The sequence below is a fragment of the Patagioenas fasciata genome, chromosome 1 (genome assembly GCF_037038585.1).
Source record: "Patagioenas fasciata isolate bPatFas1 chromosome 1, bPatFas1.hap1, whole genome shotgun sequence".
In the NCBI taxonomy this organism is placed as follows: domain Eukaryota; kingdom Metazoa; phylum Chordata; class Aves; order Columbiformes; family Columbidae; genus Patagioenas; species Patagioenas fasciata.
Window position 1 is genome coordinate 85370420 of NC_092520.1, and position 15337 is coordinate 85385756.

General features: G+C 47.0%; 2 protein-coding genes across 3 annotated transcripts in view; one reads left to right on the plus strand and one right to left on the minus strand.

The window, feature by feature from the left end:
- Positions 1 to 245: 245 nt before the first annotated feature.
- Positions 246 to 8242, plus strand: TIMMDC1 (translocase of inner mitochondrial membrane domain containing 1). Its single transcript, XM_065862705.2, has 7 exons — positions 246 to 374; positions 502 to 667; positions 2041 to 2129; positions 3959 to 4026; positions 4972 to 5050; positions 6603 to 6713; positions 7285 to 8242. Exons 1-7 carry the CDS (start codon positions 280 to 282, stop codon positions 7382 to 7384), a joined length of 708 nt encoding a protein of 235 aa, XP_065718777.1. The 5' UTR covers positions 246 to 279; the 3' UTR covers positions 7385 to 8242.
- Positions 8243 to 8514: 272 nt separating this feature from the next.
- Positions 8515 to 15337, minus strand: part of CD80 (CD80 molecule) — a 30802-nt gene continuing 23979 nt past the window's right edge. The window contains exon 7 of one of the 2 annotated variants that reach the window (XM_071809965.1): positions 8515 to 12581. The gene's annotated coding sequence lies outside the window, so the exon portion shown is untranslated. The remainder of the gene's footprint in view (positions 12582 to 15337) is intronic. The other variant, XM_065849317.2, reaches the window with a different exon arrangement.

Consider the following 15337-nt stretch of genomic DNA (forward strand, 5'->3'; position numbering starts at 1 on the left):
TCTCCTCCTCCTTCTCCTCTCCCTCTTCTCCTCCTTCTCCTCTCCCTCTTCTCTCTTCCTTTTTTCTTCTTTTCCTTTCCTCTCCTCCTTCTTTCCTCTCCCTCTTTTCTTTTTCCCACATTCTTAAACCAGCCCCGACCCTTTCCTCTTAGTAGAGCCGACGAGACCGCTCACCTGTCCCTGAGTGGGGGGGTGGGGGGCCGGTCTCCTCCGCCGCGGGCGCTCTGGCCGTTCCCCGCCGGGGCGCCAGGGGGCGTTGCTAGAGCCGCCGGGAGGGCCATGGCGGAGGGGGTCGGCGCTGCCCCGCAGTTCGGCCGCCCGGCGCCGCCGCCGCAGACGGGCTGGGAGCGGCTCCGCGAGCTCCTGCGGCGCGAGTGAGCACCGGGCTGGGCCGGGTTGGGTTGGGTCGGGTCGGGCCTGGCCGCTGCGGGTGTCCGCAGGTGCTGGGCCCGGCGCTGCCGCCGTTCCCCCCGCCAGCCCAGCTCTTCCCTCCCCTTGCAGCGAGCGGCAGCAGTATCCGGAGGAGACGGTGAACATCCTCAAGTCGGCCTTCACCGGTGGAGTCGTCGGCTGGATGTACGGCGGGCTGCCCGCTTTCTACCAGGCGCGGAAGGCCTTCATCGAGCGGAGCCACGGGGAGCTCTTCCACAACCGCGCCGACGCCGTGGTACGAGCCCCGCCACCCGCGGAGCCTGCGGGGCCTGGGGGTCACACGGGGCCGGCCGGGGGGGTTGCCCGCGGGGGAGCGCTGGGTGTCGGCTCCCGCCGCACGGAGCGGGGCTCCCGGGGAACCCTCTGGCCTCCCGAGGGCTTCGGTTGTGGAACAAGTTGCCGCTGGCGGTTCGTGGTGACACCAGGAGGAGTCCTTGGGAGACCGGGTGCCCTTGTGTTGGTGGGATGCACAACGTGCAGCTCCGAGCGGCTGCCTGGTTTTGATAAAAATACCGAGGCGTTTAAGTGTGCAAACACCTACAGTCTGTCTAACCAGCCGCTGTGTAGGTTAGCCGTTCCGTGTTACCCGAATTCCGCACGGTTAACTTAACAGAAATTGCCCTTTGTCACAGAAAAAGTTGATAATAACCTTTACCATTCTGTCAAATGGCTAATTAATGTCTTGAAAAGCCTTTTGTCTTTTAATCTTCAGCACATCAGCAAGAGAACTCACCCCATAGCATCAAACTGCTGTCGTCCTCTTATGTTTTTAATGCTTGTTATTTTAAGACAGTTTAAAATTATTTTAGCTTATCGCTACACCTCACAACAAAGAGCAATTGTGACATTTTGTAGATATAGTCAAACTTTCAGAGCTTTCTTCATTTAAACTTCTAGAGGTTTCTTCTTCATTTAAAATGTTGGTTACCTGCATTATTAGGGAAAAAAAAAATCTTTAAAGATCTGCCTAATTTTACATCATTTACTATTTAGATTTGGCCCCAGCGTAGCTGTCTGCAAAGTATTGGTGCCTGGCTTCACTCTGTCCTTCTACTGACTCTTCTGTATCTGGACCCAGGCTAAGCACCAACACCACAGGCACTGGAAGAGAGAATTTATGTATTTTCATGGAATTAACTGCAGTATTTGTAATTTTTATGAAGCTTCTGTTTATCATGTCTTTTTAAAAGTTGCTTATTGCTGAAGTTTTAAGCACCAGTGCTAAACTGCAGAGCTTGATGGTCTCTTAACATTTAAAGTAGGTGATTATTGTTTACTTATTATGGTTATTATTTATTGACTATTATTTATTAATGGCTATTGTTTATTAATATCTATCAACTCATGATAATTAAGAACTAATTTCTAGTTGGTTGCTCCTTTCTTCTCTGCTGCTCTCCCATACTGTCCTAAGAAAGCTCTCCCTTCTCCTCCAGACGTGTTTCAGCACCAGGATTAATAAGACCAGTTGATGTTACAAACTGGAATAAATGATTGATTTTCTTGTTGGTGGCTTTTCCTGTGAAGGTGACTGACTTGATCCTTCAGGGTCAGGGTATCAGGAGGAGCGGAACTGTGATTTCTAACCCATGTCTTCTCTCCCCACAGCAATCCGCGCACCGGGCTGGTCTCAGGAGCTTCCTCCGCTATGGCTGGCGCTGGAGCTGGAGAGTGGCGGCTTTTGTGACAATATTCAAGTAAGTGTTTCCCGATGGCAGCGGGAGGAGAGCTGGCGTGTGCCACAGTGCTTGCTGCTCCTGGAGAGAGTGCTGGTGATGGACTGAGGCTCAGAGTGTCATGTTAACCCTGAGTCTGGTTGATAAGTTGTGAACATGAAGAGGATTTTAACCTTTTATAATTATCCCAGAATTCAGATCTTGTAGTGAACTACAATTAAAACTGAAAAAGCTCCATTCCTTCCATCTAATCCGTGCTGTTATTGGCTTGAATACCATTCTTCCCTGGACTTGATGGCTTCTTTCTGCTTTTGCTTCATCTCTTTTTTTTTTTTTCTTTCATTTTTGTCTGGGAGAGTGTTACAGTGTGTTGGCTGTTTCTGGAAGAGTTTTCTGTCCCACCCTAATTTTTCGCCTTTTTGTTATGTCTCCTTACTCCTAGTTTGTATACACTAGCATTACTCATAATTATTTGTTCTTGACCTCAAATTCTTGCAGATGGTTGTCTTGTTATTAAGCAGTTGCTGAATGTCAGACCTACCAGTTGTATGTGCCTCTTTAGGCCTTCACGTTTTTACTACATACACACAATCAAGACAGAGGTACTGTTCTGCTTCATTCATTTTTGTCCCCCAGATGTGTCAGTATATTGCTGACAATACAGCTTCAAACTAAGCACACTCTTCCAAATAATGCCATTTTAAACTAGTAATATCTCCTTCCCACACAATCAAAATGGTAAATTTATGTGTAGCCCTAAACCTGCATTGATTGTGTCTGCAGGTATGTTCTGTTTAAATTCCCCTTCTGCTTTTAAGACACCAGCAGTATCGATGAGCATTATTTTGTATTTCCGTCTCCCTAATTTTTTTTGTTCCCTTCTTCCTCAGTCTCTCTTGGTTCTTCGGCTCCACTTAGTTTAGTTTAGTTCTTAGGTTCAGCCAGCATACCGTTTGCTTTCTCTCCTGGAGCCTTTGGTTTCTTTACATTTCCTTGGGCTTGGCGTGTTGCCTCGTCACCTTCCACCAGGTGTCTCCCCTGCAGCCAGATCTTCGCCCTTTACCACCACCCCGTCATAAAAGGCTTTGGAAGAAGATTATTTGCTGCTCAGCAGCGTTTCTGTAAGGTCCAAGTTGAAGATTTTTGTCCTGCTGTTGCGAGAATCTTGAGTTTTGCAGTTTAAAACCAAATAGTTTAATTTTACCTTGTACAAAGGCCAGGGTGATGTGATAGCTCTGGGAAGGAGAGGAAGGTCGCTGTTGACTTGCAGATGTCATGCAGTAGACTCGCTAAAGTGCTGAGGAGGACGTGGCTGCCAAACTGAGAACAGAGAGTGTTTTGGCTAATGTTTTCAGAGGAGGTGGTGTAGCTGCCCTGGTGGGAAATGTCACACCGCAAGAGTAGGTGACCCTGCTGGCATTGTGTGTGTGGCTTAGCTCTAGCGGTAGGGACCGTCTCTCAGGCATGATCTTTCCAACACACAGATTCAGCTTCTGGGGTCTTACATCAGGATTCCTGACTGACAGGACCTTTTCATTGCTCACTTTATTCTATCCTCGAACATAAGACGGAAGAAAAAAAATCTTTGATGAAAAAGAAAAAATATCGCAGATCCAGGCTGTGAATCCTGGTGTTCCCCGGCCTCTGGCTGTGCAGCTGCCTGCAGTAGAGTCACAGAAATCAAGGCACTGGTGGCTGGTGTGTGTGTGCTCTGGACAGAAGGGCAACAAGGTAGTAAGAGGCAGCCAGAGGGCTGGCTTAATGAAATCCAGCTTTATTTCAGGCCATGTTTTGCTACCTGTCTTCTTCCATGTGCAACTGCTGACTTCTTCTGTGCCTTATCTTTGCAGCACGGTGAGCACTGGTCTGTCTGTGTACCGCAATAAAACCACTATCAGTCATTTTGCTTCCGCAGGAGGTAAGGCTGCTGTCTCTCTCTGTACTTTTGTCTTTGTGAGCCAGGGCCGTAAACGGAAAAGCATAAGCAGAAACCTGTAACTTTCAGATTTGGGCAGTACACTGCTTTCTGTGTTCCTGGGTTTTGTTTCCTCTTCTACAGGCTGCAGTTGTGACTTTGCTCCATTGTTTAACTGCTGCGTGCCTGTATTTGTAAGAGAGAGGTATCGATGCACTTCTGAAACCAGTGGGGAGTTTTGCAGTTATCAGTCCATCTTCAAAATACTTGCTGGATTTTTTCGGGTGAAAATTAGGGAAAAGGCAACACTCAGAGCATAACCTGCTCTCATAACCGCCTATTTGGCAGGAAGAGCATTTCTTATTTCTGCTCTTTGTAATGGTTCAGTGTATAAACTACACTTCTCATGCCAAGTTTTGCATGTCTGCTTTTGGCAATAGGGGCCCGGATAAGTGATCTGCTTGTTCGGTTTTACAGGCTTTAATTGCCCTTACAGTTGGAGACGTGCTTTACTGATTTTCTGCCTTACATGGCAGGTGCTATTATTAGCTGCTGTTGAACAGAAAAAAGAGAGGGGGAAGGGATCATGCTCCAGCCTGCAGAGAGCTCAGTTTTACTTTCATAGATACTTCTTAGCATTTCTTGGGGAGTTTTCCTGAAGCAGAGCGAGATTCGTGCAATGTTTTAGTGCAGAGACCATGTGAATGAAGACCTGGGGAAGTGTTGCAGCAGCAGCTCAGCTCCAGCTGTGGCAGCACCTGTGTCTCAGGCTGGGGTGACAGTTTGGTGAGGGTCCCTCCTGCTGGCTGTGGTGCTTGGTTTCTGCTCTGTTAAAGGTGGATATCAGCCCGTGGAGAGGAGAAATGCAGCAAAGCAGCTCCCTCTACCTCCATGTGATGGCTGGTGGGGGGCTGTTTGTGGTTTCAGTGGGTTTGTGGTTCTTTTCAGCCTTCACAGGAGCCCTTTTCAGAATGCACTTGGGCCTTCAGGGACTGGCAGGCGGCGTCGTGTTTGGAACAGTGTTTGGGTGAGTTGCAACTGCTGCTGCTGAGTTATCGAGACACAGCTACTCTTTGAAGGTTTTGTTCGATAGTGGCCTTGCACACCAAGCTGTAAATGACAGGAGGCTACAGAAGCTTCCCTTTTTCTCTTGCCTTGAGGGATGTTCTGTGTCTCTCTTGGGACCTCATGATGATGACTTTTCTTCCAGCCTTCAAATCTTTTTTTTTTTCTTATTTTTTTCTTGATTTGTGTTGTGCTGTTTCCTCAGTGCTGAGAACTTGGTGCTCTCAATAGGGCATCTTACTTGCTACTATATGCTTGTTAGAGGAGATGCAAACTACTGTTAAATAGCAAATTATGAGGATGGGTTATAGCCATGTCTCCTGTTCCCCTTCCTTGGCATTGTCACTGTTGAGCCCAACGGTTGTGTGTGGAAGCACTGGGCATCTGCTGTAAGGAACTGTTTTGTCTGTGGATAAAGGCAGGAGCGCAGGACACAGCTTCTGGGCTCCCCTCTCAGCTTCATCAGCAGCTGCTCCTGTAGCAGCTCAGAATCCAGACAGCACGCAAGGGGTGTTGGGATGTAATGATACCACCTTTTGAAGAAGGAGGCACCTTGGGAACTGCCCGCCCCTAGATTATTAATCTATGTAAAAATATTTTTTTTACAAAACAGGCTCCATCAAAGCTGAAATGTGGAGCAGCAGCCATTAGGAAACACTTGGGAAGACAATACACAGTTGGGCTGCACAACGCAAGGCTGTAACGTGGCACATATCCTCGTGTATGTCTTGCAGTTGTGTATTTCCTAGAGCTCCCTGGGCTTGGAGGAACCCATGGTTCTCTCTCCAGGGCTCTGCCCATCAGGAAAATGACCTCTTAACTGAGGAGAAGTCTGCCTTTTCAAGCAGAAATGGGATTTCTTCTCAAATCCCGCCTGGACACATTCCTGTGTAACCTCATCTAGGTGTTCCTGCTCCGGCAGGGGGGTTGGACTAGATGATCTTTTGAGGTCCCTATCTTTTTAGGTCCCTTCCAATCCCTAACATTCTATGATTCTGTGACATTACTAACTTATGAATATCCTCACAAGTCAATTTGAGGATCCTGCAGGGACAAGAGAATGAGGTTTGTATGTGCTATTTAGCACCATCAGGGTGGTGTCAGCTGTGGGCCAGCCTGGAAGCAGCCGAGGGAGAGTTACTGATGAAAACGCAAGTACCTGCAGAGCTGGACAGAAGCTAAGCAGGGGTGTGACTGTTTGGTAGGTGATCTACAGGGGTTGTTTGAGCACCATAAATCCTTCCACCCCTTAGACCTATGTGTGCCTGTCAATGAGTAAATTCAAAATACATTATTGAAGGGGCTAGAGCAAGTCACAGGTGAAGACAGGCTGTGTTTGGCAACTGACAGTAGAATAGGAGCGCCTTCATCTGTGGCGTTACGTGAGTATTGGGGAGTGTGACGTGCCACTGATCTGGTGGGTGGCCCCTGCATGCTCTGTTTGCCAATGCTGGTAAGTTATTGCTGTTGTGTGTCCCCTGGGTGACTTGTGACTTTTCCGCTTCCTCCTCTAGGATCCCTGCAGGAGGCCTCCTAATGATGATGCAGAAGCTTGCTGGTGAGACCTTGCAGGAGAAGAGAAATCGTGAGCGCAGGGAGCTGTATGAGCAGAAGTTAGCGGAGTGGTAAGGAACAGCTCTGCCTGCTCGAGTCTTTGACTAGAAGTGTGTCCAGGTCTGTGTGGTGCAAACATTTAAAGAAACCATGACACAGAAGGTTTTCCAAACCTCGGTCCTTCTGCTCTTGGTTTTTGGTGTGTTTCACATACCAGTCTGAGAAGTGCTGATATAGTTTTCCCAGCATTAGATGTTGCTGCTTATTTTGTAAGGAGGTGTTTTGTTGAAAATCCATGCCCTGCCTTGGCCCAGTAGCTCTGCATCAGTTTTTCACTTTTGCAGTGGCCAAGAAGACAAGCAGGACAAGGACATTAGTATTTCTTTACCAAAATTGAGAGAGACCAGGACTCTGGCTTTTCCTTCAGTGCTGCCTTCTTTCCATCCCCGTTAAAGGGATGAAAGAAGAAGGATAGCTGGAGGCTTTGAGGAGAAAAGGCCATGATGCTCATTGCATGTCTTACTAAAACTCACAAATAGTGCCAGCTCTAGAAGCAACTTGGAGAGCTGGGATTGTGCAGTGATGCCTTTGTCAGGAGGATATGTGCATAAAATTACTTTGCACTCTTTCTTCTCTTATTAGGCAATCCAGGCTCAGTGTGACTGAAGTCTTAGGCCAAACAGAAAGCAACACTCAGGGAGGACCGGAGGTGGAGAGAGCAAGAGAATCTAGGAGCTACTGAGTCTTCTCCAGATCTCTGTTGTAAGCAGCTGCTAAATATTTTGATGCTGCTGGTAAAAATCTTCAGTCAAGGGGTCATGGAAGTCTTCCATGTGCTTGTGAAAAAGTGTTTTGCTGAAAACATTGTCCATGGATACATATCACTGCACAAGAGCTTGGAAGGGCCAAACGTGATCCACTTGAGAAGGTGGAAATGTGGACTCTGCAGACCAGGAAGTATCATCTAGGTTTGGCAGGGCAGCCCCAGAGCCTTGTCTAGAACGCATTTCGCTGCTGAAAATGTCCAAACCACCAGCGATGTTGAAGTATTCAAGGCAAAGGAGCCTATGAGTAATCTGGATGCCAAAGGTACCTCGATTCCGAAAGCTAATTATGCTCTCGTGAAAGCTGCTCTTCAGACAGTGCCTGAAGAACTTGCTGTCGAAGCACGAGAGAGGCAGCACCAGAGCGAGCGTTCTCCTCCTCTCGCCATCCGCCTCCCACACCTTGGCTTGGCTTAGCCTGGCTGGGACCAACACTGTTTTGCTGACGGTGGTTTCTTCAGGCTTCTAGCAGGAAAACACACTTGGTTCGTAGAGTACTTAGGGTATTTTGCAGTTAATGTTGGGGAAAGATGGAAGAACTGGGAATGATGCAGAAATACCCTGAAAAAATACATGGTTTGGGTTCCTCAATAAAGTATGGCTGAGGGGGCCACAGAAAGGATGACTTATTTTTGGTGATGATGGTGGAAGAATTGGCACTGTGGAGAGTTTAAACAACAATAAAAAGGCCTCTAACTTCACGTGAAGGTTGGAAATTAGGGGATTACCTTTGGGGAAATGTGGTTTGAGACACTCAATAAAGCCATCTAGCAGTGGTGACTGTGTCTGTGAGCTCTTTATCTTAGTGCAGTATGTACTTGATGTTGGTGTAGTATTTGCATTAGAGGAATGTACATGGGTGATACCCCATGAGAAGAGCTCTATCTGAGTCCTACCAGTGAGCAATGAAGTCTGGTGGCACTGTCAGACATTCCTCTAGCAGGGCAGTAACAAAGACACAAGCCAGGGGAGCACGAGCTCTGTTTATTGTTTTCTACCAGAGATCAATTGTTAAGCCACAGCTGTTACCTGTGGGCAGGGCTGGAGTTACAGTGATAATGGTCTGTGCCCAGAAAGGCCAGGTGGCCTAGCACCACGTCCCTCAAATAGGGGGTCAGAATTCTGGTTTCCTTTCTTTGTTGGAGATTTTTCTCCTATTAAACAGAATTACATCCAGGCAGGAGGTTTGGGTCTCCTTCCCACAAGAAAAGAGCAGTCAGTCTGTTCTGGTTGGATGCTTTTCCTCTGTTACAGCTGATTACTGTTAATTGAAATATGAACAGTCAGTTCCACCCACCCTAAGCAGATTTTTGGCACAGCTTGCTTCCAAGAAGGTGTTGTGTTTTCTGACTTCTGAAGTGAGCTTTTTTTTTTAAACACCTCAGTGTAGTTCATTTTTTCATTGAAGAAATATGTGTGTTTCAGGGTTATCATTAAACAGCTTTGATTTTCCTTTTCTGTGTGTAAGTGAAGGATCTGAATGAGCAGAGGTACGGATATGTCTGTACTCCTTCGTGTGTTAAGCTCTGCATCCACTGGTGACAGTAGTGTTATTGTCCTCTGCTCCCCCAAAAAACAAAATAGCAAACCTTTGTGAGTCACATTTTTGCCATTGTGTTTACACAACGATGTTTTGTCTTCATATTTTTATTTTTTTTCTTTTTCTTTTTGCTGTTACATCCCCACCCAGTATCCCACACTCTTATCTGTACAGCAGTTCTGATGACGTTTAGCTGTGTCATTGCTCAGTCTTTCTCTGTTCCTATTTAGTTGTGTTTGCTGTGATGTCTAAAGAACACTAATTTCCTTGCGTCTGACCACAGTTGCAGGGATGTTCTTTCATGGGAGGGAAGGCAGAGCCAAGGTGTAGCAGTCGTGTGGATTTTCTCTCCCTGTAAGGAAGGAAGGGCTGCTAGATGTCCTTGTGGTGCACATGAGCAAGGGGAAGCAGAGACTTCCATCTACGCTCAAGAGGAGCAGCCATTTTATTCTCCATTTCTTGCTGAATTTAGTTCCCTGCACTTCCTCATTTCTTGTCTTCAAAGTCACTGTCCAAATGGGGAGTGAAGACTTTGTTCAAAGCTTGTTTTTTAAACACAAAAGTAAGCCATTCTTCACACCCCAACTCCTTCCTCACACCCCCAGCAAAAGCACAGCACTGAGGTTGTGGGCCCTCTGCTTTCAGAGTAGGTAACACAAGTAGCAGGAGTACAGTGAGAACATCTTATACTGGATTTTGCTTTTGCAGAGAAACCTCCCTTTTTGGGGGAGGCGGGGGAGAAGGAAGACCTGTTGGAAACTGAGCACCACAGCTACACCGCTCAGGTAGTCCCCGACAAGTTGACAGACATGAGAGATGTGGAAGTTACAGGTTGGGTACCTGAGCGCCTTTTTGTTGTCCCTGTTGAGCACATCAAACAGAGCTGGGTCACGATGCCAGCTGTACCTCTTGCAGCTTTGTCAACCTGCTGCATCACCGCCCTTGATGCTACACAGAGTATGTTTTTAGCAACTGTTAAACGGTGGCTGGGGCTCATGTGAATAAGTGAAAGGCTCAACCAGTTCCCAGCCTGTAGAACAGACATCTTCTATTACTGAGGAGAGGAAACTTGAGTTTACCATTTATTTTTTACTACAATTAAAGGAGGAACCCCGGGAAAAAAAAAAGTTATATACAAAATACCTGTGATAAACAGAGCAGCTCACCTGGTACAAAGACCCAGATATTAAGCTGAAAAGGTCTCACAGAAACCATTTGTGTGCAATTCACTGAATACTGCGTGAAGCAATAGAAAACATGATTCAGAGTACAAGTGCTTAAGAAACAAATAGACCAAGTAACTTCCTCACCAAGGATATAAAAACAAACTGATGTTAAACATATTTGTCAGCGAAACTTTTCATTTCCTTCAGAAGGAGTTACTTAAAGTGTCCCAGGAGTCTGTGCTGATGTAGAAAGGTCTGGCACAGCGCAGAAGACAAACCCTTCTCCAGGAGGCTGTGCAGTCGCCAGTCAGGGGCAGCAGTGGAGCACGCGATAGTTGGAGGGAAAACATTGTGCCAGGACAACAGTCAGAGCTGCGGTGTGGCTGGTGAGGTGGCAATGCAGCATTGAAAATGAGCAAAGTAAATACCAGAAGAGGGTGTTTCAGCCTGCAAGTTTGTGCTGGAAAGAACAAGCGTAGACTGAAAGAAGACTTGAGAAGTACATTAAACAATTGCCCATACACTAAATCCTGCAATAAGGTTGGGCTGCCTTTTGGAAACACTGCTTTCTGTGTCACCTGTGTTCTGCTTGCAACCAGAATGCACAAGTGCAATGAGTGTTGTTTCCTTATCAGCTACCTTATCTCCTTTCACTTCATACATTGAGAAAGCAGTAAAAAAGCTGATGGGGCAGCATGACTCTGCAGGAGTAGAAAGGGAACAGTGTCTTATTTTTTACTAGCAACTTGATCCCTTATCCTCTCATAGCTCAAATCCTCTATAAACCGCTTTTAGTCTTCGTATTTCCTCCAGCAGTTTCTCTCTCAGTACATACCTATGAGAAACAAGTGAAATGGGTGGAATATTTCTTTGCTGTGTCCTAGCAAGATAAACAGCTCAAGCAACAAAACGTCCTACAAGTTGGATGGCACAGTGCTTTCAGACTTTGGTCTGCCCTGCTGACTATACAGAGCAGCAAGGGAACGGGCACAGCTTGCAGTAGGACAGAGCAAGAGGGAAAAAACCACCCCTGTCAAACTCAGGGCAGGGTTGAGTTGGGTTAGTATGCAGGTTCACTTAGGAAGCTTGGGGCTTTTTCTTCTTTTCCCCTCAAAATGAGAAAGCACTTTTTCCTACACAGTAGGCAAGAATATCACCCAGATCAGATGAGTCCTATCCAATGCTGGCATCCTGTAGGGAACTTGTCCTAAAGTCCTGGCTGGGTAGAGAGAATGCGCTGGCAGAAGGCAGTGGCATTCAACACAAAGTAAATTGCTATGTCCCTGTGAGAGACTCCCAAGATTTGGAGAGCCTACCTTAACAAGTATTCCTAGGCAAATGTAGGAACAAAAGCAGACCTATGTTTATGAAGAAAGGCCCTGAGTTACATTTCATTACAGCAGACAGACGTGAGAAAACCACTGAGTGTTACAGAAAGTTAAATGGGGCTTTACACATGTGTGTTTAGGAAGGAATGCATATAACAGCTTCTACATGTGTATGCACAAAGGCGTGCACATGTGTAGTAGCACGCATCACCACCAGTGGGCCACGCCATGTCAGATATGCTCCTCTGTCTCTGAGCAATTTTTTGGAGGAGTTCTAGCTTGGTGCCTGGGTTGGTGAGGTCATCCTTTCAGGAGAGAAAGGTTACGAGAACTTCTGCCGCTGCTGTAGATAAGCAGTATTACTTAGCTGTTAGGTGTGCCGTCAGTATGTGTCATTCCCTAAAATGTCTCATAGCACTGAAAATAAGCATGAGGCATATAGTCCCATCTCAAGGTGCTTTTTCATGAAAAGTGTGTGCATTATTGCCTCTTCAGGGGAGAAACAACATGTATGTGTAAGGGTCAAGTCCAAATCCATAGTCTTCCAGCAGAGAACAGTACTGGCAGATAGATACCCATGTGAGGCCAAATACAAAAAGTTTTAGCTGCTCCCAGTCACAACATTGGGGGCACAGTCTGACTTGAGATCACGCATTGGGGTCTGGGGTCTCGGGTCTCCCAAAGGCCAGCTCTGCATGACTGAAGGAGTAGGTGGCCGTGGGCTACCTGCTAGGGCTTTGCAGGCTCCCCAGTTTTCATAGAGGCAGCATCAGAGCCAGAGGATCCCAAACGCCTGAACTGGTGTGTCAATGGCAATGACACTTTTCTTCTGCCCTGTTGCAGGAACACAGTCCTCCCAGTCAGAATTCCAGCGATCTCATTGTAACGAGACCACTCCACAGCTTCTGTGGAGTAGGTGAGGTTTTTGTGTTCAATTACACGAAGTTATGTTGTAAATCTTCTTTAAGCAGAGTTTTCTGCTGCTGTCATCCCCTTCCAGAGAGCCAAAGGGTCAACGCAATAAGCATTGCTGTACAACAAACGGTGGGGACTGCACCGCGGAATACCCAGGATGGGAAACCTGAGGGACACAAAGAAAAGATTTTACTCATTTTCCCCCGCCCTTCTTCTTAATCCTAAATATAAGGCAGGATGCTGCAGAGCTGAGACAAGCGGGGATCACCTGCGACAGCCCCCCACCAGAGGGCTCCCATGGCAGCAGAGACAAAGCTGCCGGAGCCGGCAGCTCAGCACAGGCACTGCAGGGAGCTCCAGGCTGGCTAACCGCCCACCCTGAAAACCTTCGGACTGTACAGAGGTGCCGTCACCCTGCAAGGCGAGGATTGCTAATGAATGTGAACTATTTAAGCAGCAGTAGGACACATCACGCAGCTGCGAGTTGACAGCCGCTGAGGCAGTGCAGCTCCTGTCCCCATCCGCAGGCAGTAGCCGCTCCAGGCGCTGGAGTTGGGGAACACTGGCCACTTACAGAAAAAGCCTGGCGAGCTTTTCTGACAAAAGAGGAATGTGGCGGAATGGATTTATTCAGTAGGTGAACTCCTGCCACTCCCATCACAAAACCCCCCAGAATTCATGCTAACCAAGCCTCTAGTATCTGTTCCAGATAGGGTCTTCCCCAGAGGAAAACACAAGTGGGTGGTCAAGTTTGGAAATGAGACAAGTTGCCTGTATGATAGTTTCCCCTCCTTTCCATCTCAAAAATGTTAAGCTTTTAGATTACTGCAATGCACAGCGTGACAAATTCATGACTTCTAGGACTCTGCAGCGATTACTCTATGGCATTACCCTGGCAATTTGAACAGGCTGCCCAGGGGGGTTGTGGAGTCTCCTTCTCTGGAGACATTCAAAACCCGCTTGGACACCTTCCTGTGTAACCTCATCTAGGTGTTCCTGCTTCAGCAGGGGGATTGGACCAGATGGTCTTTTGAGGTCCCTTCCAATCCCTGACATTCTGTGATTCTGTGATTCTGTGAATTCAGCATGCTGCGGTGAGAGCAGGAAACGCAGTCACCTGGATAATGATGTGAGTAAGAACAGTTAGCTGCTAATCTTTCCTTAAGCTTTTTGACTTGAAAAATGTCTTTTTGGAGGACACAGCCCTGAACACAGCTGAGCTTTCAAGCCAAAATGAATATAACGCTTTGTAGTCATAAAACCTCAGTAAGCCAGACTTTTCTACAGCCCATCCTTCACAACACCTCATTATTGAAAGTAACTCCTTTTAAAATATGAGTGTTTCCTGGGCAAGTCTTAGAGGTGAAACTTCTCATCCAGCTGCTGAAGGGAATGGAGATATCTCATAAGCGGATTGGCTTTGCTGATCTTACTGGGGAACCTGGAGTTGTCCTCTTGTTCACCCCTCCCTCACCACCACCTGGTCAATCATTCAGTTCTATCATCAGTGATGTTCCCGTGTTTATGCATCAGACCAGGCATATGGCTCACAGGGCATCAGCCAGAAATAACCTCTAGGGGACGAAGCCACATGTGGGACCCGTAGTAGTGACGAGCTACTCACAAATTAGTCCAACAGGACAGGAACTAAAAGACTGCCCAGTTCTTATTTTGGAGGCCTGTAAAATGAGCACAAGGGCAGTGGCAAGGGGTGTCACTGCAGATCCCAATGGATGGATGAACATGCTACAAGCCCACCTCTCAGATACTAACCAGCTTCCTTACACAGGTTCAGAGGAGACACTGACAGTCAAAGTTGTCAAAGGTTCCTTTTCTTGCATTTCTCTCTCTCCTTCTCTTTATCCCCATTTAGTTACTAAAAATGTATGTTAATTAAGGAAGTGAATGCCACAAAAGCTTGCATGTCATCCATGCAGAGCCTATTCTGTGACAAAAGCAGCTTAACAGCCCAGAAATTTCAGTCCCCTAATATTTTTCACTAGAATCATTTCTAGAAATTTGAAATAACCCAAGCAAAGCAATACCTAACAAGCAACCTGACTAGGGAACACCATGTGTCTGAGTTGGCGAGAGTACCCTACTGCTTTTATTTACCTTAAAGGAGGGGACACACTCATATTAAAAGCTGCATATGGTTTTGTGAGCTAACATCACACGAGAATCAAATAATATCACAGAATGTTAGTGATTGGAAGGGACCTCAACAGATCATCCAGTCCAATCCCCCTGCTGGAGCAGGAACACCTAGATGAGGTTACACAGGAATGTGTCCAGGCGGGTTTTCAGTGTCTCCAGAGTAGGAGATTCCACAACCTCCCTGGGCAGCCTGTTCCAGTGCTCTGTCACCCTCACTGAGAAGAAGTTTATTCTTAAATTGAAGTGGAACCTTTTGTTTTCCAATTTGAACCCATTACCCCTTGTCCTATCATTGGTTGTCACCGAGAAGAGCCTGGCTCCATCCTTGTGACACTCACGCTTTATATATTTGCAAACATGAATAAGGTCACCCCTCAGTCTCCTCTTCTCCAAGCTAAAGAGCCCCAGCTCCCTCAGCCTTTCCTCATAAGGGAGATGCTCCACTCCCTTAATCATCTTTGTTGCCCTGCGCTGGACTCTCTCCAGCAGTTCCCTGTCCTTCTTGAACTGAGGGGCCCAGAACTGGACACAATATTCCAGATGGGGTCTCATCAGGGCAGAGAGTAGAGGGGAAGGAGAACCTCTCTCCACCTAGTAACCACTCCCTTTCTAATACACTCCAGGATGCCATTGGCCTTCCTGCCCACAAGGGCACAGTGCTGGCTCATGGTCATCCTGTTGTCCACCAGGACCCCCAGGTCCCTTTCCCCTACACCGCTCTCCAACAGGTCATTCCCCAACTTATACTGGAACCTGGGGTTGTTC